This window comes from Toxotes jaculatrix, chromosome 13 (assembly GCF_017976425.1).
Source record: "Toxotes jaculatrix isolate fToxJac2 chromosome 13, fToxJac2.pri, whole genome shotgun sequence".
Taxonomy (NCBI): domain Eukaryota; kingdom Metazoa; phylum Chordata; class Actinopteri; family Toxotidae; genus Toxotes; species Toxotes jaculatrix.
Window position 1 is genome coordinate 5820695 of NC_054406.1, and position 24638 is coordinate 5845332.

At 40.8% G+C, this 24638-nt stretch overlaps 1 protein-coding gene across 1 annotated transcript in view; it reads left to right on the top strand.

Moving 5' to 3' along the window:
* Window positions 1-20747: 20747 nt before the first annotated feature.
* Window positions 20748-24638, top strand: part of angpt1 (angiopoietin 1) — a 47314-nt gene continuing 43423 nt past the window's right edge. Inside the window, exon 1 of the mRNA XM_041054068.1 lies at window positions 20748-21600. Within this exon, the coding sequence (XP_040910002.1) occupies window positions 21190-21600 (411 nt within the window). The 5' untranslated portion in view covers window positions 20748-21189. The remainder of the gene's footprint in view (window positions 21601-24638) is intronic.

A 24638-nucleotide genomic window follows, 5' to 3' on the forward strand; every position in this document is an offset into this window, starting at 1 on the left:
GCTGCACACCGCAAATCATTACCAGCTGATTATGAGCTGTTGAAATTATTCTGTAATATATTCCAAGACACTTGCGCATTGTTCAAAGAAGCTTAAATCATAGACAGCAATTCTCTCAGCCCTATTAAGTTATGCGGCTCAGTAAAAAGTATTCCCACCCCAAAGCACAATATAGACAACAGAGATGTTACTTTGTCCTTCCTGTCTTTATCAGGACTCTGGGCAGCCTTTTCTACAGGTGCTGCTATGTAGATGGAGCCCTTACGATGTCAAGTGGTGGCAAAGCTCCTGTAAAACGCACCGCTGATCCCTGTATCTGCCTTGGCATTCCTGTCACTGGGCTTAAAGTGAAGTTTAAAGTTGGATGTGACATGTGTAGGGTAAAATAGATGCAAATTTGCCTGTGGCTGTCTGAACAGAAGCGAAAATCCATTTGTAAATCTGACAATTTTTCAGCATGAGCAAAAACTTTGCTCTTATTGATCTAGCATTATTTCTTAATGTACAGAGACAAGAGGGAAAAGGAGTGAGACTGAAGGAATACACCAGAAAGAACTGAAGCTGACCTGAGATCAGCCAGAGCCTAATCTGGCACAGAAAAACAGGGACCTCGTTAGCTAGCAAACAGCTAATGTCTGTTCAGATAAAAAACAACAACAAAACAAAACAAAACTTTTTCAACTATTTTTGAGAATGAGCCAGCATATTAAAAAAGACAAAGACATCATCTGTTTATATTTCATCCAAACACTCTTGCTACAGAATTATTTTATAACAGTTTTATTGTATTAGCCTTTACATTGCCTGTGTCTAATGTGTTGCTAATACAACATTCTCGTTGACTGTCTCGTTGATCTTTCACATCATATTTGTTCCTGTTTGCTTCATAACTGTGCAAATACACACAAAGTGAGGGCAAAAGACAGATGATGTACATTTATACTGTGTGTGTGTGTGTGTGTGTGTGTGTAGAGTATGTCTTCACTCAAACAGCCTTACAGCCTTACCAAAGAGAAGGTGATGGGAGACAAACCCCAGGACTCCTAGCAATGTGTAGCTGCTGTAGGTGACCAGTATATGACTGATATCTAGTCTCCTGTTCAGTCTTTTATCTTTTATTATATAACTGTGACCAGACGTACAAGCTCCGGGCCTCACCGAGAGCATGTCCTCAACAGTAGTTAAGGACACTACACTTAATTTTCCCCATGGGTTAAAAATAGGTTTCTGTACTTGAACTAGCTGTAGTGGATAGACGCTGGTTCAGAATGGGACAGAACCTTTAAAGATTTATTGCACATTTCAAACATGTTAGTCGACATTATCATCAACAGTAAATCTGTAAAACCGAAAAGATAAAAGAGCAGGGCAACAGAAAAAATCCATCATCTTCTACCAGGACACCATGTGATGAACAGACAGAATGAAAGCAACCCAATTTGTCCAAGCAGAAATGAAATTTATGAAATAAACAATTTGAAGAAATAAATTGATGATCATTGTGATGTCAACATGTACCTGTACACTCTTTCGTACAGTTGTACAATGAGTTCTATGTATTTTTCAGTACCCACTATGTGCTCATTGTGCCGAAGCTTGAACACTTGAATAAGTTCAGAGGAGCAAATAGGGGTGAAATTGCTGTTGCTTCAGATTGGCTGCCAATGCTGAGAGAAGGGATTAGAAAGGTTTATACTTCGATGAAAGCAGAATTTTTCCGTCTAATATAAAGCTGAATTCCCAATGCCAAAAACAAAAAAGACAGAATATTTCTGTTGAATATTATGTGTACTCAAGAGGCCCTTGAAGCGACACGCTCCACCAGCTTTGAATTACGGAAAACATTACTTATAGTTCTATCACTGCAAGCCATCTGATTTTAAAGAAAACCAACTCTAATGAAAATGTAATTTGCCGCTCTCCTTTACAGTGTGAGTCACAGTGACAATATTTTAAAACATGATGCCAGATTTAAAAATGGCCTTCAAAGGAATGACAAATCACCTACAAGATCTAAGATAGCACACTTTTTCCTCTTTTCCCTCTAAATGTCTTACCCAAGTCTGGAACTCATTTCTGTCCGATAAGGACACGAGCAGCACTTTTCGTGACACTCTGCAGAACGCAGGTTTTAGCCGGTCACACAAAGGGGCCATTCAACTACCAGGGCAGAAATATCCTTTCAACGCAGATGCCATCTCTCCAGCCATGTATAGGACACTCAAGAGAGACGTGGCAGTAATAAGCTTGGAAACTTTTTGGCAGCTCACAGCCAGACGTAGCTCAGGTATTCATGGTCAAGAGAAGAGGGAATAAAACACAACACTGAAGTGAAATGAAGCAGCTCTCTGGACTAAACCACTAAATTGAGGTCAGATTTATTAAGGGCCACTCAAGGGAACACATCAGTTTTCAGATTAATCACATTTATTCATGGTTACATGCGCAGACACACACCACGTTGGCAGAGTCAAGAGACCGTTCTGTAATTAGAGTGGAAATCTTTTGCTAAACCTCTTTCCATCGATCACACTGACACTAACTGAGATTATTGGCACGCGTTCAGCGATTCCTGTCACATTAGAGATGTCAAGTAGACAGTTGTGTGCATCCTGATGCCAAATCAAATACATCATATCATAGGTGGAGTGTGGCATGGTACAGTGGGGTCATATCAAGGCTTGTGCCACAAATTGACCATAATGCCGAGCAGCTGTGGAAGTGATTGTATAATTACAGATAAACAGAGACATCTCACACCCTGGATCTCCCAAAGAAACACATACAAAAGGGTGGTCTGTTAACACAACGTGACTTCCTAGATAAATTAGGATGAATTGGTTATTGAAGTCTATTATTTGGGAAATAAAAAGGAAGCCCGTCTTAATGAAACATGATGGCTGACAGTGTATTTTTTTATGTACTTTATTTTCATTGTAACCACTGAGAAATGAGTTCCTAAGTCCCGCAGGTGCAATTCAAACTGATGAGGATGTTGCAGAGGAGGTCCACTGATCTCAGTTTTACATGAGGCAGAAAACCCGGGACTACATCAATATTTGAGAATCAATTAATCTGCAGTGGTTGGATCAGAGCGGATAGGCGTCTGGCATCCGGCTGTTCGCGACCTACTGGAATGGGTTCCATGTGCTGCACTGAACAGCTGTCAGTGGTTGGTAAAAATAGAGGGTGTAAGAGAATGAAAAGACACTCACGTCCCTCTGTCCTGACACCTTTCAGCAGATATGAAACACAATTAATTGAGCAGTTCTTCCATACACTTAGAGGTGTGTGGGTACAATCTCCCAACACCTCAGGAACACTAGGCTCCTTTCTCAGACTTCAAGAAGTCACACTTGTGTTATTGTAATCACTTGTTTTGTAACGTTAGAGTAATGTGACCACTTTTTTTCCTGTGAGCAGTAGTGTAAGAGGTTACAGTTTGAACTGTTACTAATTCCAGCAATGCTCTGTTATTTCAACAACTTGTGGGTCTGTCTTACGGGTAGTTTTGCTCTCAAACTTCTTGTACTTCGACTCATAATGGAATATTTTTACAGTGTGTTATTGCTGCTTTTAAAACTTTGATGATATGAATACTTCTTCCAACCATGATGGAATAGAATAGGAACCAGAAATCAAACTAAAAAGTCCCTCATCTGAGACATTGTATTTTGCTTTTGAGATAAAGTTTGTTCACTCTATAATCACAAAGTTTGCCCACAGCGCCGTTTAGGCTGCACATTATCGCCACAGCAAAGACCAAATAGCTTGGCGGCAGGGCCGGCGTTGTATCACACTCTCAGTTTCCAGGCAGAAGCTGGACTGCATCTAGCTGTTTATCCAGCTCCAAGGTGACTGGATAGCCGTGATGATTTCACAAGAGGGTGCTAGTCACCACACACCCCATGAATATAACATTGCAGCTGCCCTCACAGATATACAGTCAAACACAAAGTTGACTATGAGAACAGAAATTAGCCTGAATAATTCAGGCTGTGTTAAAATCTGTTAATTGCAATCTTTTTCAGAAGAACAGAATGAACGGGTGAATGCGTGCCTGGTAATACTGTGGCACAGGCGAGATAAACAGAAGTTAGTATTGTCACACACACTGAGGTTCTTCAAACAAGGTAATGCCTTTTCCATAGCACGGTCAACCGATGTTTCTACCGTGAAAGATGACAGACAAACAGATGAAGAATGGAGCACCAGTCTTTAAATACAGCAGGAAGTGGGTGGAGTGATGAGTAGATTCTCAACAGGTGTGCAGGTGAAGTGGGGGGAGAGGTGCTGTCCCTATGTTCTGTCCAAACAAAAACACACACTTTTTTTGCTGAATTTTATACGTATGCAAGTTCTGGCACAATGTTGACTGTGGGAGACTTAAATTCACTCTGTTGTTTGCATAATTAAAGGCTGCATGGAGCCACAAGTGCCAGTTCTGACTGGAGGGTCGCATTAGCACAAAGTTTACAAAAAGAAAAAAAAAAAATCCTTTTACCTAATGTTTTGTCTTGGAAACTTTCAGGCATACTTGGACTTGTCTTTGACTTTGGATTACTTTCACCTTTATTCTACAAAATAAGAGAGCAGCGCAAAAATATTTAGCTCATTTCACCATCCACCTTTGTGAATGACACTTGTTGACACTCAGTGTTGACTCATCATTAAACTGTCTGTGACATGATGAATAAGCTGGATGTGTACTTGCTGTTATTAATCACTGGTTCTATAACTGTTGCTGGAAGCCAAGTCATTGGGTTAGACTGGAGCAGACTCATTTAACAAAGATAAAGATCTACCCCTGCTTCTTAATGTGAGTCAACATTAGCTTACATTACACTTCATCTTTGGCAGGAGCCCTCTGTGTTCAACATCTGCGAGAGCATGATGCCAATTTCCTATGAACAATTTGAGGGCTTTCTGACCTACTGTTACAATCTGCCCCTTGGTGGCTGTTTTTGGACGCTTGTTGGACTGTTTGGGGTTTTGGTTGAACTCTTGGTGTCCGGTGTTTGGACTTTTGGTCTATCTACGGACTGTTGTTGAACTCTTGGTCATGTTCTGCAGTATTCCCAGTTTTATTATTAAGTCCCACTCCTTGTGTCTTTCTTCTTAGTTTACTTCGTGCCTTTGTCTGTTTCCCGCCTTGTTGATTGTCTGCCCTGCCCTAATGTGTTTCACCTGCTTCCAATTTACCCCAGTGTATTTAAGTCTTGTTGCTCCCCACTCTCTTTTTTAGTTTGTCTGTTGTTTTGACTGAGTCTGTCTATGTCATCCCTGTTGTCATCCCCAAATTTGTTCCTATGGTCTTGTCTCTGTTTACACCTCTGGTCCTGCCTGGGTTGAGTTGGTGTTCCCAGCATTTTACTCCTTTGTGGATGATTTATTGTTACCTCAGTTTAGCTTCCTGGACATGGACATTAATGCCAGTGATTCAGAGTTAAATAAAAGGACATTATCACTATGTCTGCCTGGTGTGTCTGCATTTGGAGCCTTCCCTTGTGTTCTTGGCTAGAACCGTTACAGCACATAATGGTTTTGTTGAGAATTTGTCACACTTTCCTGCTCAACACAGTACCCAGATCAAAATATGATATTCATATTTAACATTTAACGTTTAGATATAGCTATTGTAAATCACTGTGCAGTGCCTTACTGAAGTGTATAGGGGATTTGTTTTACACACATGCAGGTGCACTGGTAAATTGGATTCCCTAGTTTTGTTTTTTAAGCTATTTTCTCTCTCTCGTAATCACCATGGGGTCCCAATCTTGGAGTTTTGTGCTAAGCCCCAGCGTGAGAGCTCGTCCTTATGTCAGCAGCCTCCTTCTGCAGTGCTAAATGTGTATTTGTTTTTTTGAGTGGTGTGGGTTAGAGGGACATATCAAAAATAACACAGACATTAATACTTTGCTCTTCCTCCTTCTGGCAAATTTGCCCTGGGGCAGAGCAGCTGAGACTCAGCTGTTGCCCAACATTTTCCTCATCTTAGTCTTTATGTCTTTGTAATCTTTGGGGGGGCTTAGAGAAACAATTATAAACTCATGGAAAGTGTTGCATGAATTTGCTTGGGCAGTTATAAACCAGCAGGATTTGCAAGTGAAACAGAGCCCTCACGCTTTTCTTGTTTTTACTTTGCTTGCTCAAGGGAAGATGCTTATGAACAGTGATGGTTAAGTTGAACATAACCACTATGAAATGGTCATGATAATGGACTTCCCTTGTCAAGAGGACAAAACACACACACACACACACACACACACACACACACACACACACACACACACACACACACACACACCTGACTAATGCTCATCTTTTTCACTCCACTGGTATGAATTAAATGCCTGTGACCCTTGGCAGCCCTTTATTACAGTTTGGATGCTGGCTGATTTTTCCAGCACCGTGTTCCCTACGTGCTCTTTATCTGTTTGCCCTTCACATTCTTCACAAAGGGTGCTAATATAATGTTACTAGAGGCTTACGAGTGTCCTTTGGTTTTGAGATTGTGAACAGCAAATTTGTTTTATGTGAACCAATCCATCAATTTTTCAGTACATTTTGGGTTATTTAGCATGCACCACAAGCACGCATGTATAAAAGTAAGCACCCTGACTTAGGGGGGAATGCAGCAAATGTTTCTCAAAATGGTGTTCAGTGAAATGCCCGTCTGAACCTGAATCAGACAAAACAGGTAATGGGAAGCTGGTGACGTTATTGATATTAAACATGTAAATTATGACATATCATTACAAACCAATTTCTGGAAAAGATGATATCCTCCTGAGACCTGGCAATTCATTTTTGTCCTCTGTGGGGGACGTGAGTCTGAGACCCCTAGGTCAAAATATCATTTATACAATCTATCTCTATCATACTGTCCATTTAAGTGGACATCCTTGGCTTTCTTGTGATGCCTCAGTTGTGGGGTTGTGGCCAACACAGCAAATGTCTCTTCAAAGTGGCAGGAATTCCAACTTCCATATTTTACAATACAAGAGAGATAAGTCATTGATTTTTTGCAGATATCATGTTTCTGTTGCTAAAAAACATTTTTTCTTTAATATCAAAGTCTTGACTTCAGTTTAGTAAGATTTTTTTAAAGGCACAATAATTTGAACCCGTTCAAAACACATTTTTGATTCAATGTCCTCTGTAGTGGACATCTGTGTAGAAAGGGAAATGAAAGCAGTTTTAGTTCACTGTTCACACTGTTGATCAAACACACACACACACACACAGTACACAATCATTTAAAAGCTTGATTTAGTAAACTACTTAGCCTGTTGATTTACATATATCTGCTAAAAATGGATTAAACTTATATGTCACAGTGAACAGGCTACAAGGGGCAGCTAAAAAAAAAAATGGCTGGAAAAGGACCACACCCTGAGCGAAGGGGATGTTCACTGTGATGAGGCCTGTGCAGTCACAGGGAAAGGTGACCAGTCATTGTTGGTTTTGGCTACAAGTATAAAATATAACAAATAAAAACAAGCAAAAAAGAAAAGAAAAACCTCTACATGGAATTTCCATGGAATATACTGGAAGTCAGAAATAGAAATTCCAAGCGTGATCTAACATAGCTTTACACAATCCTTAGCTTTTCACCTCTTTCTGTGAAATGAATGTTTAGTCTTTAGTCATTTTAGATTTTTTTGTAACTTGCACAATACTAACTGAAGTGAGCCAATTTCCCACAAACGAACTTAGATTTTTGAGTGAAAAGCTGAATTCTAGGCTTGAGAAGCCAAACTTGAGAGAGCTAGGATGTGTCAGCCTTTTGTCTTTTTTATTTTCTGCTCATTTATGGTTTTGCTCTTTTTAAATCACAATGATGACCACATAATTCCTCAGCACTCAAGAGGTCTGCTGTAACCATATCTCTGCCCAATCTCCCCTTTGGGCTGGTTAAAATCCCACAAAGGTACACACCGGCAAGACAATGAGTCATTCATTAAAATCGCATTTTTAGACACTGTTGACAGCTTGCTCTGCAATTAAATTATTGTTATTTCATGTTGAAATCCCCAGATGACCATTATATTGCTGAAATCAAAAGCATATTCTGTATCAAAGGTAGGAAGGACAGCTGATTTACGACCTTATGAGATGTTCCTTGTGTGGCGTTGCCAAAGAGCTGGGTCATCACTCTCTCAAGTTGGCCTACCCTGCCGCAGCATCCGTGGAGAACTCTAGTCATCACTAGTAACATGGGAATTTACACCGATCCTCCTCCTCCTCTTCAGGTTGGACATCCAGCAGAGAAAGGTGCTTGTCGGACCTGAAAAGTGGCATTGACAGACCAGCTTTCTAATAAGCCCTAGAGAGGCCATCATGTTAAGCCTATCTCCATACGTGGAGAGCTTTTCTGGCAACCTGACATACACAGCATATGAAGGTGTTTAGTACAAAATGTCTCTCTCACCATGGCAGGGGAAGCAGTGGGGAGGAAGAAAGCAAAAAAGAGTTTGCATGTTAAAAACAGCAGGGGTGGGTTGTAGTGTTGAAAGGCTGGCTGGTTTCCAGTGTCCTGTGTGGTGTCATGTGATAGACAAGCTACGGATGATATAAAAGGTTCTGCCCCACACATTCGTTGTTAATTAACTGTTACGAGGGTGTGGGTGGCTGCATATGTATTCTATGTTCTCAGATAGACCACAGAAATCGTGAAATCTGGCATCATTAAGAAGACTTATGACAAATGTTGTATGGCCAAATAACGTGATTCTTTAAAGCGTTAAACGTTTCATTCTTTCAGTCTATGTTTCACAATGCTCTGTCAAAATGGGTGCCATCATAGTTACTGACAGACTTTCCAACTCCCTGTGTTCTTTGGTGACTGAAGATGATGATAGCAAACCATAGAAAAGTACAGTAATTTCAAATTTGTTTAGGACCAGACAAACGGCTATCGCTAGAAATCATTAGCATTTCTGAGTGATGCTTTTCTGACACGTCAGAGCAGAGGAAGTGAATTTTTCTTCTGCATCAAATAAAACTTTGTGCTGCCAGATAGGCCGAGCATTCAACCCGTGACCTTGCAGGTAGACATTGTTGCATCAGTGTAAGCAAATCATGACTCCGGGCAGTTTGTTAGTTCATTTTAACAACTGTGGAATATACTTTGAGAACAGCAGTGCTCAAGTGTCTGTTTTTTCCCATCTACACCCAACAGCCTTGGGGTGTGGTAGGTCAAAAGCTTCAAAAAACATCTTCTTAACCACATCTTGAGTGCTGCGTATTAAATCTCATGTGGTCTCAACCTTTTCGTAGAAACCAAGTAATATACTTTACGTCAGTCTGTTGGCTTCTAACCAACAGATGTTGCACAGCAGAGTTGTGAAGATGTTGTCCAGATAAGGATGATCTTAAGTGAGACCTGTGACAGTATCACCAAACCACACGATTTATCACAAATTTATAGAAGCCATAGAATATCACTTACTTCAACGCGTTGATTAGTGATCTTCAGAGATGCTGGTAGGTGGTTTTAGCTAGCCTGGACCAAGCCAGGCTCATGGTTTCCACGTGTCTCCAGTCGCTGGGTTGTGCTAAACTAAGCTGCTGGCGGTACCTTCAAATTTACTTCTCTCCTTCTCATCTGACTTTCAGGAAGAAAATGGATAAGCACCTTTCCTGAAATGTGCTCCGTCTGTCTACTGTGATGTTTTATGAAACACAATTACAGAATTATGCAGTTTCGAATACATGCAAAATATGTTGTATGGAAATAAAAGAATGATTGGCTGGATCCAAGCTTTAGAAGATCTTTAAGAAGTTAAGAAGGTGTTCGCCACCAGTGATGGGTCCCAGAGGCTTTGGTACTGTCAGCTGTTTTTGTAACTTGTGCTGTTTTCAGTGCAGAGAGCGCGGGGTGGCTCTCACTGGAACACGGGGATCAGGGGAATGTGCCCCAGCTGTCTGCCCATCTGTGAAAAGTGGGAAGCACTGTGCACCTCCAGGCCCCCGTTCTGTCAACTGTTAGATCACTAGGAGCAACAAACAGAGCCAGAGGGACCAGCAAGTTGGTCAATTCCCGGTGTCACAGGGGTCATTTACCATGTGGTGGTGCTTTTGCTCCCCATTTGCTAAATTAGTTTCCATTTATTTTTACTTGGTAATAGCGGCTTTAGTGCATGACAAGTTCATAGACACATACTCAAAATGGCGCTAAGGACCCTCACTGGTGTGTCCTGGAGGCGAGGCAAGAGGGCCAGTCATTGATTGTGTTTAGTGTCGGCCCTCTGACCCATACAACAAAGTGACATGATGTAAACCACTGCTGCACCTCTGGCTTTATTTGACGTGACAGACCTCTGGTAAACATATGCACAGCACGGCTAAGTTTATACCACTTCTCCACCTTCCAACTAATTTCCTGACATGAAACTGATAAGGTCAAATTATCAGTCGTGTGAGCACAAATTACTCTGATTTAAGGGAATGAATTCATCAATCATGACAGTTTAATGAGACATTTGTTTCTGATAAGCAGCCAAGGAATTCACCTCCACGAAGCAGCTCAAGTGTTTCTCCACGTAAAGTGTGGAGGGGTAGTGAAGATCTGGTTTGTAGCACAGTCAAAGTTTCTGACAGATCAGTGAAACATACCCGCCCAAATCACCAGGTGAATAACTGCCAGTTTGCTGCGAGACATGTTAGACACGCTCTTTTGCTATTTGAGTTTTAATAAGCAGCTAATAGCCCTGCTTGCTGTGAGGTGTTTAAGGTCCACGGTACACTCTGTCGCTCACTCCCCTGACCTCATTGTGTTTCTAATGGTTGAGGCAAGCGTCGCCAGACACTGACGCAATGACGCTTCACAGGTCGTTTCCATATTCAGGCAAACTAGAAAAGCATCTCCGCTTCCCGAGGTGGAAATTCTCATTTTACGTTTGGGTTACATGTTTTCCTTTCCCTTTTTTTTCCCCCTTTCCTTGTCTTTATAATTTAAGTCTATATATATCTCAAGTTATCAGTGGTTCTTGTCAGGCAAAGCAAGAGGTGCTATCAACGATAGTGATATGTGTTATTTATTTATTCATATCACTGTGACGTTACACACGATCCCACGCACTTGCTAAGTCTTAGAGAAGGACTGCATAAGATCAACTTTGTGGCAAGAGAAAAATTAAAATGAATTGCTTTGGCTCACTGATATTTAACTTTATGAGCGTGTATAGGGATGTGGTCATATCTGTTGGGTGCTGTTTTCCATATGGTTGTCATAAAAATATGATCTTATAAGCTCAAAACATATCCTTTCAGAGTGTTATAAATCACATTTTGGCACAGTAGCAGGTTTGGCACCAGTCAGCAGAAAATCACAGCAGCGCTATCACAGCTTTAATGGGTGGTCAACAACTGATATTTCTGCAAAAAGAAGATAAAACCCTAAATGGTAAAAGTATGTAATATCCTACTATCTTTTTTTAGTTCGATGTTTTGGAGTTGAATTTTAATCGAGAGCTGCAGTAAATGTCCTTTTTGAGGAAGATCAGCCTGTGGATATTGACTTGTGACTCATGTGTCTTGTTTGACAGTAGACTTTATGAAAGTTTGACATTTTAATGCACTTTTGATGATGACATTCCCAGCTTCAATTAAGAAATGTCAGAGGATATGGATCTCTTATCTATTTTTTTCCTTCAGCTTAGCTGCAGTGTGCTTGTCATAGTCACAATACAGTCTGGAGACAAAAACAGAAAAAAGGAAAACCTTTGTGTTACATTTAGGGGTCATGAATGTGGTGAAAGACAATGAGAAAATCAAGGCAAAACAGCCTAATTCCTTCAACTTACTGCAGGAATGCATGGCTTGAAGTGAAAATGAGGGAAAACGTCAAAACCAACAATTATTCCACAGACAACAAACTGCTTTTTAACCCAGTTCAGTCTCCTTTTGTGTGGTGACATTTCTACATTATGTGACTCAACACAGAGAAACATTATTAGACTTCCACAAATGAAAATATAGAAATATATATTTCATATGAAAATATGTTCATATTGCATTGCAGTCATCAAATTTAGTGTAACTTAAACTACAGCAATGAGTCTGAGGTGATGACAGCACACTGTGCAGCAGTTCACCTGACTAGGTGATGACAAAAAGGCTTCACTTTTAATGAAAAAATATTTTTCAGCGACCTTTTTTTTTTTTTTTTTGGCACAACATTGATGGCAGATTTCTAATATGATAAAAGAAAATTAGAAATAACCCCCCAAAAAGGCAGGCTACATTACTACGGCCTTTCACAAAGGTATAAGCTAACAAAACCTCTGTATGTTTGTTGGCAGCAAAGACTAAAATTAATTTGAAGGTATAAACTTGACGACCACAGCTGCTGTGTAATCGATCAAGAGAATTGATGAACCAACTAAATAGCAAGCGAGACTGGCAACCCAACCCTGAATGGTATCACCATCTACCATCATCAAGCCGCTGATTAACGTCAGGGCTGCAGCGACGGAAAACATAGGAGTGGCTTTGTGTTGTCATCAGGTGATTCAAGTGTAGTGGATAAAATTGAAAACAGACCGTTTCGTGGGTGTGTGAAAGAGACAGAGAGAGGGTGGGAGAAACCAAGTGAGACAGAAGAAAAGATCAATTTAAAGGGACGCTTTTTTCAGACTAACTATTCTGTTGTCCATAAGCCACCCACATCTTCAGACAAAAACTTTTCTCTCAGTTATAAACGAAAATGTTTATTTGTATAGCAGTTTTCAAAACCCAAATTTTAAAGTGTTTTACTTTACAGAGACTGAGGAAAAACAAATACTGGAATAAAGTCAAGAAAATTAGTAAGTTTAGCATACATTTTACTGAGAATCAAAACTAATCCAATTTGGCAATCAGGACTGGACAAACTGGCAAGTGTAGCTTTCATAATTTATGGCCAGAAGCACAAAATGCACAAGTACAATTACCAAGTAATGGCTCAATCTGTACATGCAGATTCAATCAACCACTGATAAGAAAGTCTAATTTCTTGGAAATTTGCCAACATTAAACTTTTCATATCTGACACACAGTCACTGGGCTTCATTGGGGAATATATCAGAGTGTCATCTGAATATTAACAAAATGTAATGTCACGCTTACGTATGACTCAAATGTGGAGAAAATATAATTGGTCTCAGAATTGAGCCCTGGTGCACTCCCCATGTTGTAGGAGCTTACTTATCTGAGTATTGCGTCACCAAAAACAGATGAGAGGAGATGTAAACAGATGCAGATGCTTCTGTTTGTGGCTGAGAGCATTAAAGACAGATTAAATTTAACATGATTGGTCCTGTGGGTTTTGGTGGCCATGTGCAGTTGATTTCTTTTTTTTTTTTCTTTCTTTTTTTACAGCAAATCTTTTTGTCTTCTGCATATGAAATATATGAAAGTGTTAGAGTGTTTAGAGCTTTGTGTATTACTTTTTCTCACAATAGTCGACATATTTGTTTCTTTTTGCCCTGCTATACGTAATGGTTACTTAAAACATAACAAAATTTAAGGTTGCAAAAAAGCATTTTTAATGCTGTGTGCATCTACTTTACTTCACCATCCGTAGCATGTGTACTTTTCTGTGAGTTGAAGGCGTGCTTTGCCTTTGTGACTCACCGTAGTATGCTAGCTAACATAAATTTTCCACCATGCACGTTTTTTCTTGAGTGTTATTTAAACAGTTGGTGATTGATTTCACAGACCTTCAGCAGTATTAAATCACAGTTTAAGGGAACATTCACCCATTTTTCTGGAATTTAATAAATCAAACTAGTATTCTCTACAGTGTTTGCTGTAAGTAAGCTGCATTAAGTTTTTATCATTTCATCACTTTTGAGATAATGCAGGTCTGAAGATGGATGTTGCATCAAGACCAGTATCGTAACCATCCATCTTTTCTCAAGAGTTTTTATATTATACACCTCCTGACCACGGCAAAGACTTTGCGAACATTCTTTGGCTCTTTGCAAACTAACCTTCGAGCCATTAAAGGATTAGCATTGTGGCAGATTCGCCAAAACTCTGCTCTGTCTGGCTGCATCGTACTTCATAACTGTAGGTGGGGTGGATAGGGAATTGCACAGAACAGCCCTTGTCCACCAGACCTCTTATCAGATCCCATCCATCTTTCATACAGTTTGTGAAGAGTCAGTTGAGAGGAGTGGGCTCCGAGGTGAAGCTGGAGGTCTAAACAGCTCCTTCCCCGTACATCTCTGTCTGATAGACTGCCATGCATCATCCCCAAACAGCGGGAAACACAGGAAATGCACGTGTGGCAAATTGTGTGTGTGACATTCATTTTCGGCACCGCTTTACTGCCCATGTGTGTGAGTCACCGAATGTGATAGGCAGTGTGCAGTTGCATAGATCAAAGGCAGCGAGTCTGTATTTATTGCTCTCACATGTATGATCTCACTCGAGTGCAACACACACCTACACACTGACTCAATATGTGTTGTTGATTCCACAGGCAGGTTAAGTCAAGAAAATAACCATGCACTGATGTCATGCTCTTTTCCCATGTTAGGAGGACTGACTGGCCCCATTACCACAGGGGAAAATACAACATGACAAATGGCAGCAAGCTGGCTCCGCATTAAGATGAAGAGAGCAAACAAGGCTTGCCAGCAGTGAAATTAGCAAAGTAAGAAGATATAGCTGGGCTTACTGCGTCTCCTCTGATGTATGACACTGGACAATGTAGCCTGTCTGAAGCCAACGAAAGGCGTCTCCGTCAGCGCCATCATGACTGATGTCAAACAGTGGTCCAAGTAGCTAGGCTAAATTAGTTATCGCTCATTAAAGCCGCATTTCTGCCTCATACCCGCCTCAGATCAGGTTCCATTGTTTGATAATGCCATGGAGCGCTGACAAACGCCAAGGCGAGAGTGCCATGCAACAGCCACAGCAAACCAGTCAAAGAGTTCTGCTCATACTGACAGAGAAGCATTTCTGTATATGACCAATATCTGATTTGTTAAATTACTCGTTATGGTGAAGGAGTCATCAGCATGTATCAGGTGTCAGCTTGCTGTTGTCAAAAATTTTAAACTTCACTTTATCTGATGTGGCAGAAGAGAATAGAGAACGTACATAGAGAATCTTAGCTAAAGGCGGAGGAATGTGATGGGTGATGGTCTTATAGTACAGTATAGTAATACTGGAAACAGATCTTGAGATTATTTAAACATACAAAGACTGGGAATCCAGTTTACAGAATAAATGTAAATGTGTGGATGCGAACAGTCTTTCTCGTAAGTTACATGAATCTGTTCTCCCCAGTTTGCCAGTGAGTTTCAGTCTAAGACTCTGATCAGTAAGAGAAACCTCTGGGGCCTTAATTGAGAGATTTAGTGAGCCACAATGTCTGCTTTCATCTATATCCACCATGTGTATACACTGAGTGTTTGTGTGTCTGTGTATGTCTTTTGACTCTATGTTATGTTTGCATGCCTCTATGTTTTTGTGTCCTGCAGACCTACATTGTTCAGTGTTTACTCAGCTCTCTAGATTAAGTGGAAGGACAGAGAGTAGCATACCCAGAGTACCACTGCAGATACCCAGAGTCTAGCCAAAGCCTCCTCTGACCTTTGCAACAAACAAGCATTGCAGCAGCAAAGGTTATTCTTTCTTTGTGCATTTGTTTTCACATGGAGTTGGTCAACTTTATGATTGCAAATTGAAAACATAGCTCAAGTGGCATCATATAAACTTCATTGTGACAAATCTGATCTCAGCGTGTGTAGAAAATTAGTGCTCTGCACACAATAGAGACAAAAACTAAACTAAAATACACAATGTGTTGTGTGTTCATGATGAGACTTTGGAAGAATGAGGGAAAGAAGTTGGAAAAGATCACATCAGATGGGAAATAAACATGGGTTCTGACCACAAATGATTTTGTAAACGGACCCAAAGCACTCATCTTTCTTTTTGATTTCTTTTTCTCTTCTATTGTTTGCTGTTGTTTTGTAATTTATTTTGTAGTGCTAGCATCGTGCCACATCCCCAGCTGCTGGACCAACAGGAGAGTGGTTACACTGACCATGGACGCCCCCTTTTTCATAACCCCTTGTTCCCTTTATGTCTGAGAGAAAGACGTGAGTGTGAGAAACATGTCCCTTCAGTGAAGAACTGAAATAAAAGATTTAACATCATGACAGACAGGAACCTCCTTACTTTTCCATTCACCTCATTCTGAACTTTGCCTCACGAGTCGAGGATGGGAGGGACTGGGGTGGGGCAGGAATTGGGCATGGCTATTTTGACAGCAGATAGAGGCCATGCCTGTGGTGAGGACAGGCTGTGAGCCAGGAGGGGGGGCCACCTTGTGCTAATGGCTCTGCGGTGTCACTCCAGTGGTCTCACCCTGATGACATCATTTCTCCAGGCAAGCACGTGTCACAATGGGTTGTTTGGGAAATCCATCACATCATCTGCTTCTGCAGCAGAAATTAGCCTGAGCCAGTACTGATGGCTATGAAACACACTATATCTCTAAGCACTTTATATTTATGTCTCCACTGTCAGCCACAATTTGTGCCTCTCAATGATTAGCACATAGACAAAGGCAATTAACCAGCAGTGTTTGAAAAACCCAAAAGGTCATGTAAAAACACATACTTAACAAAAGCCGGGGAATCCAAGTCATTATGATTCATCATCTGAGCCTTGCTGCTAGCATGGTTAAAAACACTAAACCAAAGAATCCTTTTTCAGTGAGATATTCAGTTTTCTTCATTGGGCACAGGTTTTGAGGAATTAAAATTTTAACTTTTAACTCTATTCTCTGGAGAGTGTAGCAAAGCAAAACCTGTATTCTCGCTGGGCCTCTGCTTCTATACCCTGCTGAGAACCTACTTTTCCTCTTAATCCTTTTACATTCTTCTCTATAAGGAAAACCGTTGGAGGCTAAGCCCCGGTATTATTTTCCAAAAGCATTTCTTCAAGCAGACTTAAAAACTTGAGCTTATTACTCTATAGGCTTACTGCAAAGTTGTTGAAGTGGCCTCAGAGAATAAGCCACCAATGTAACCCTTAACTCCCTATACATGCACTTCAGCACAGCCTGTTCCTTCACAAAAGCCAAATCCACTCAAAGCACATACAAATGTATAATTCCTTTACTGTCACCTCTGAACCTCTGTGTGTGAAAAGTGAAGTCATCACTCAGCCAAATGCTAACGAGGCCATTGTGCATGAGATTAACGTCCCCTCAAAGTCCCAACAGACTGGATTGTGGATCTTTCCGATGGAGCTCAGAATATGACAGGTCAACCCTGAACTCAGAACAGGAGAATAATTCACTAGAGTGACCCGTATTAGCACATAGCAAATAGATCTCTCCACTGATGACTCAATGGTATGGGCGCTGGCACTGGATCAGCATTACCATGACACTGTGTTTGACTGTGTGTGCGCACTTGAATCACCATCACCATGACAAACAGTGAAGCTTAAGGGCAAAAGAAACGGTGCCATCAGTGTTTTGGCTGGGTTATGCAACCATTTAATCAAATTCAAATTTTCCCAGTTGAAAGAAACCGGTAAACACTGAGAGTGCCCGAGCTATTCAAGCACGTCTGAATGAGTTGCTGAGGTTTGTCTTTTGCGTCAAAAGGAACGCTTTTGCTTTTCACACCCATTGACAACTGCATTTATAACCCACAGTGTGTTTTGTTTTCCGTCCAGGGATAAAACGATCTAAGAGCCAAATTTATTAATGGTAAGTGTGAATAATGAATGATGATTTTTTTTAAATTATTATTATTAAAAAACTTAATTCAAGGATATATATTAGGTTTTAGAATTCAGGGACACAATTCAATCAAGGATCCTTCAACCAAACAATAAGACAGATGTGTATATTATGATTAAATTGGTGTTATGCTCTCTAGAGCCACTCATTTAATCAATTAAGAATCTATTCTATTCTAACTATTCTGATAATCCATTTATTCAACATAGTCTCATCTTTGATTATTCAGTGAAAAAGATAGATTCATGAAAAAAACATGGAAATATATTTTTCAGCTCTGAGTTGTGTCTGAATTCATCTTGCCATGAAGGCAAACCCCAGGGCAAAAACATCCACTAACTCTCAAGGTTACTGTAAAGCTCTCTTCTGTAAGCACATGGTAGTAACTGAAGGTGACATATATGAGCATATCCACATTTTTATCAGCTGACTTTCTGTCATAGCTGGTCAGTAAGAGGACTGTTCAGACAGATTTAGTCAGTAAAATAAAGCTGGAACAGTCAGAGGGACACAAACAGGACTGTGAAAACACAGAGAGCCGTGTCCCTGAAAAGCTGTAAAAACTCTGATCTTCTATGTTCCCACATCATACATTAAATTTTACATTACATGCGGAAGGCAGTGTCATCCAGATTGATGTTGAGTTATACAAAATGTCCTCCCAAACTTTTCACAAGCAAAACACAAGCCAGATTCCCATGAAGGCCAGCTGCCTCAAGGCCTCTCTCAACTGACATGACCCGCACTGTGCTTGACTGTCACCAGCAAAATGATTATTGTGTTCTACTAAACAGGGTGTGCAAGGGATATGTGGGACAGGCAGCACAGAACAGCATGGTCCCCCAGGGGTTAGATTATACTTTTGTAGCTTTGAAAATCAGTTTTGTTTTCTCAGTAAGTTTATATTCCAGTAAGAATTCAGATCTGAGATTAGAGCTTGTGTCTTCATAAGTTCTGCTGCTTGTTAAAGTAAGACAGCAAACTATGAGAATGTTGATTTTAATTTTACAAAAAATGACATTTTAAACACATTTCACTGAAAAGCACATGTACACAGTTTGGTAATAAACACTAATTTCCCGTATTATATTATGTTATGTTATTTTTTGAAACAATTAGTCTCTGATTTCATACACAGACAAAAATGCTTTGATTTTGCTGACTGCAGTGACTAGTGAAACTAGCAGATTTTATCAGCTGAACCTATCTAGCAATAATTGGCTCTGTGAATTGGTAGAACACTTTTCCAGCTAACCCATTTTAAATCAAGAGTCATTAACAGAAGACTAGACATAACACCTCTCCTCCTGATTTCTTTCCTACGTGAGTGGGTGTTTTTGTGTAGCTGTTCATAGGAGCGATGTGTAGTTTGAATTTTGCACACTCAAAGTTGCCCAGGGGTAGCAATTATCTCCCACTTAGTTTCCCTTGGACACAGTCACTGGCGCCCAGATTTTAGGACACCAGCAAAGTACGTCAACCAAAGACAAGCTCTCCAAGAGATATTTGCACATGCTTTGTGTCTCGGCCAGTCTGGGTTATTCGAGGGATTTGTTATCTTGGGTCTCCTTCGTGCATTCTCCCACACAGAGGGCCCAGCTTTTTGTAGCCCCCCGCTATCACTGAATATACACACCCTCTATCAAACACACACACACATGCAGGACATTTACACACTATAATATGTAAGCATGAGCAGGCAGATGGAGACAGTAAACACGTGTGAACACATGCACAGACATCACACACAAATAAAAGCATGAGCATGCGCACTCAAGCATGTGCACTGTCACACGGATTTGGACGTTTTGGACCGAAGAGGAATGTTGAAGTCCGGCCAGAATTTTAGACAGCTGTGTCTCCCCGAATCAGAGATTTTAATGGACTGTCCATAACAAGGACTTGACCTTTGACCCAGGGCCTTTCAGCGCTATTTCCTCACTCTGCTCCTTCTTCTGGCCTGATGATGAAGAGAAATTCCATCTTCCAATGCTCATTCTTGGATTTCACTTTTGTTTTCTTGAAAACATAACAACAGAGGGTGTGTGTGATAGAAACATACTGTACATAAAATGAATGAAGATAGGAACAGTGCATGTAATGTATTTAGTGGATGAAAGACAGAAAACAAATCTTGCAGACAGAGGTTTTTGCAGTCTTTTCAGAATCTAACTCTCAGACTGGTTCTGTTATTTGTGGGCTACAGTGAAGGAAAGTGACTATTGACGTCATTCAATCCCTGCCAATACTAAAGTTTAAACCTCAGAATAAGAAATACATCATCATTTTGTTGACCTTACAGTTCTTATCCGGGATGCTTGTGGTTATTTAAAAGTCTCAGAGTTCTGTTGCTCTGAAATTACGCGCAATGTAAACTTTTCTAATGCAAACCAAACACAATGGCAGACTCCACCACTGCAGTTATATAGAGAAATAATGAATGTAAAAACATTTAGAGGTTATAACATAATAAATGCCAAGCATAATTAATATCAAATATTGGGGTTGATATGATGAAAATTTTAAGTATTAAAACTTTAAGGTTCTTAGATGAGAATTAGAATCACCTGGAAAGTCTGAGAATTAGAATCACCTGGAAATATACCACTCTCGTCCTTACATGTAATAAAGCACCTGTCACGATGTAGTATGAGAGTAGTATCTCAGGAGCAGATAAATTAAATGCACACGTTTAGACAAGTTTTTTGTGTCAACACAGGCAAGAAGGCAGGTCAACCACATGAGTCTGCAGTCAGAGAGCCTGTAAACCGATCCTCGTAGCACATCCTCTGTGCTGGGGTCCCTTTATTGCCAGGATCACACACACACACACTCACACATGCGCACACACACACACACTCGTTCGTGCACATACTCACATTCCTCTGCAGGCTCTGCAAGGGGCAGGCGCAGAGTGTGCTGGAAGCTTGGAACTGTTCTTCAGAGTGAGCGTCTCTCTCACTCTCCCCAGTCGTGAAATCAGAGAACAGAGGAGGAAGGGAAGGCAGAGAGACCAAGGGAGGTCTGACGACACCATCCCAGCTTACCCAGCACCTATTTTAAATGCACAGACTGATAAATGCAAGCCCACAACCTGGTCACATCTGGCTTTGATTTACTGGAGAAACATCAAGATTTATAACCAAGCTGTCACTCTGCAAGAGATGAGTACAACCTTTCCTGCCAGGACAGAAACGTAAAGGAGCTTTGGAAACATAGCATGTGTAAGTGTCCATGGTAAGAGTCTACAGTGGCTTTCATTGCTGGAGGTCCAATGTAAGGATGGATGACACATGTTCCAGGCCAACGGTGTTCTTCACCGTTTTCTGATCGAGCTCCAAAGGGAACATCCAGCCAGACCGAGAAGGAGCAGCTAAAGATATAAGAACTTAATTCACCTGCAACCTTTCTCCTGGGGTGAAAGTGAAATGATGCTGTGGTACAACTTTGGCCACCACTTGCTCTCGCTGGCGGCACTCCTGGTGATTGCGAGCTGCGGAGGAGGGGAACAACGGAGAGGGACAGATAGCAGCACCAGCAGCACAGGTGGCAGCAGCAGCAGCAGTAGCAGCAACAGTGGAGGAAGTAGTAGTAGTAGTAGTAATTACAGCAACAGACGTTTTCATAAGATCCAGCACGGCCAGTGCACCTACACGTTCATCCTACCTGAAGGAGATGGAGCCGGAGGAGGCTCTTGCAAGGAGGCGAAAGCCGGTAGCCCGCAGTACAACGCCAACTCTCTCCAGAGGGACTCTCCACCACCTGAGCCAGACTTTCCCAACCAGAAGATCCAGCAGCTCGAGCACATTATGGAGAATTATACCCAGTGGCTACAGAAGGTAAGGAAGGGTTCAGGTGGTGTTTAGTGACTTCATGACTTTGGTTGGTTCGCTGTTTTCTCAGTGGTAGACTGATATAGGAATGCTGTTGTTTTTCCTATTTTAATTAGATCCATGTTGAAAAAGTTGGTCATTGAATTACATGTGTAACATCCTTGCATGAAACTGTATCCATTTCTTTTGAAGTGGTCGCGCTGTAGGACATAGTTTATTAAGATATTTATGTTTCCCGGGGTGTGTGGTCTCTGCCGAGTGTCTGTTTGTGGCTTCTCTAGATAACTTGTTTTGGTTTCTGGATGAGGCTCTCAGACCAAAGCAGAGGAGTGTTTGCTGTTTTCTCATTGTCAACGTGTTGTTTGTCAAAATGTCTGTCAGTAGGAGAGTTTATGTGCTTTAGGAGTTGAGCATTTTTTTTTTTTTGTGTCATGGTGTGTGACCAGTTTCAAAATAAAATATCGGGGAGAGGACATTTCACACAAATCACAAGACAATATTAAAAATGTGAGCAGAAAAACTGAACTGAAGAGACTATATCTTTGCTCTAAAATCACTGTATGAACTCAAACATACACAGTGTTTGACTAAACAGCTTTAATAGACAGCGGCAGTTGATAAAATATGCAGCTCTAGAACCCATGACTACCTTCACAATTTATGTTACCTCTGCTATGTTACCATGTAACTGTGTACATTAACTGAATTGAACTTTTTGTTCTGGATGTCACACAGCTGTCTGATTGCGTAGTCTCCATAGAGACCTTGCACATCAAGTCTCTGTCTGCCGACTCGGTGGCCGTCCAGCAAACGAAACTATTTTCTCCTATTTTCTCTCCATTTTTTCCTGAGTAAATTACCCTTCGAGTGAATTCCACAGATGTCCAGTTGAGTTGCACAAAGCGTCGGTCATAGAGCAGAGGTAGTTACATGTCAGTCACCCCCTGTTCTCCAGTGGGCTGTCTCTTTAATGGCAGGAAGTCAGAGAGAGTCCCCAGAGACACTCAGAGGAGGAAAAAGACAGAGAAAGAGAATGCTCCCTTTATTTATTCAAAGGATGTGTGGGTATAACTCGAAAATCCAGACTTACATGTAATAAAAAAATCTATAACCTGTTTGCTAGGAGACAAAGCCCATTATATCTTAGCGCATATGATATTTAATTACTGTTGAACAACAAAATTAGATTCTATTTATAGCGTCACCAAGGTGTTTTCTATGTTCAAATATGGTTCTACTGTAATGTTAATGAGTTGCGAATTGTGAGGCCATCGCTGATATGGCTTGGCAGCCACCCTGCTTTTTTAAGCTTTGAGACTTCGTGTCTCCAAAGAGAGCAGGACTATCTCTATGAAATGGATACATGAATCAAATAAACAAACTTCCAAATTTGGCATAACCGGCTCTCCGGCTCCTCGACTTTCCACAATATTGCCGCTCTCAAATAAGATTAGCATGTCCGACCTGTGATTAATTGCTTAAAGCTAATGGTTTATTTTTTTGTCTACAAAACAACGTGGCGTAACACGAAGCAACTGCATGCACGGACAACACCTCTGGGATTTGATGGATTACTGTGGAACCGGGGGAATTAATCAACCCGAACTTCATCAATACCCCAAGCCTATTTATTAGCAATTGGCGTGTCCTAGACATATCTGGACTACACCTATGTGTGCCTGCTTTTCATTTACTCTCAGAAACTATACTTTTCACTCCTCAGGTTAGAGGAAATAATCATTCTTCATCAATTAACCAGGCACTAGTCAAAGCATGTTGCAGTGAGATGCTGACTGAGTCTGTAATTAGGGAGGAACAGAGTTGGAGGCTGCTCCACCCTCCGTCACATTCAGATTTTCTACCTAAACCACATATATATATATATGTATATATCCAAATCTGAATGAAACATTGTATGCGGAGGGGTTTTGAGATTACAGAACAGAATCTGTATAACATCAGCTTATCTTTAAACTGTATATCACTGTCTTTATCTCAGTTTAGCCAAGGAATTTACTGTTCATGGTGTATGTCAAGGTTTAAGACATGATGTACAGAAAATTTTACAAAGGTGTGTGTGTGCATTCACTTTTATATGCAGAGATAAGAAAAATAAGCAAGGTAAAAAAATCTACACACTTTTTTTCCCTTTAGAGGCCTGAGGTGTAATATGCATTCACCTGGAAAAAAAATCCCAAGTCTGAAAAACCTGTATGTTTCTGTATGGCTCCCAAAAGCGGACCATGTGTCAAGAAAGGCCAGGGGTGAAATAACACCGGCTTTATCTTTGCTCAGTGGACCTCATCCGTCTGCGATAGTACAAGTGATACTATGAAAACACAACAGCAGCATTGGTAGACTGAAGGTTTGACTAATGAGACCTCCAGAATAACTTTCTCCTTAGATGTGAAAATGGGAGCATGTTAAAACGTCTGCCATCACCGCTCACACTATCACGCTTATTTCCCAACACACTGGGACCACATATATTTTTCATTTAAAATAGAAAATTTCAGTATTGGCAATATAATATCGTATAATAGATCAGAGGATTGTATTTCAAAATGTGTGAACAAAATTAAATTAAACTCCCTAGATGCGTGTAACTGAAAAAATGTTTTTGACTACGGAAAAAAGTAGACAGCATACAGCAGAAGAAAGACAGATCAGCAGAAGAAAAAAATTGGCTTAGGCATTTCAGGGGACTCTTAAACACACAGTGGTAATTCAGGCTAATTACGCTGCATGGGGGGGGACATCAGGATGCAGTTAACATTTTTCATTGGACAGAAGATTAAGTGTCCTGGCCAGTCTATCTATCTTAATCACCCCAGCCTTTTTACTGCTTGTCTAAGAGAAAGTTTGCCCCTGATGTTGCTCCAACGAGCTCTGATGAAAGAGAAGGACGGAGGAGACCATTCCAGATAGCACCCCCGTGCCTGGGTGCTCAGTCCAGTGTGGGGGGTGGACAGTTAGAGTGATGCAGCAAACAGCTGTTGGGGAAGCATTTTAAGTCTGAGATCTTTCCTTCCTCAACCCAGGGT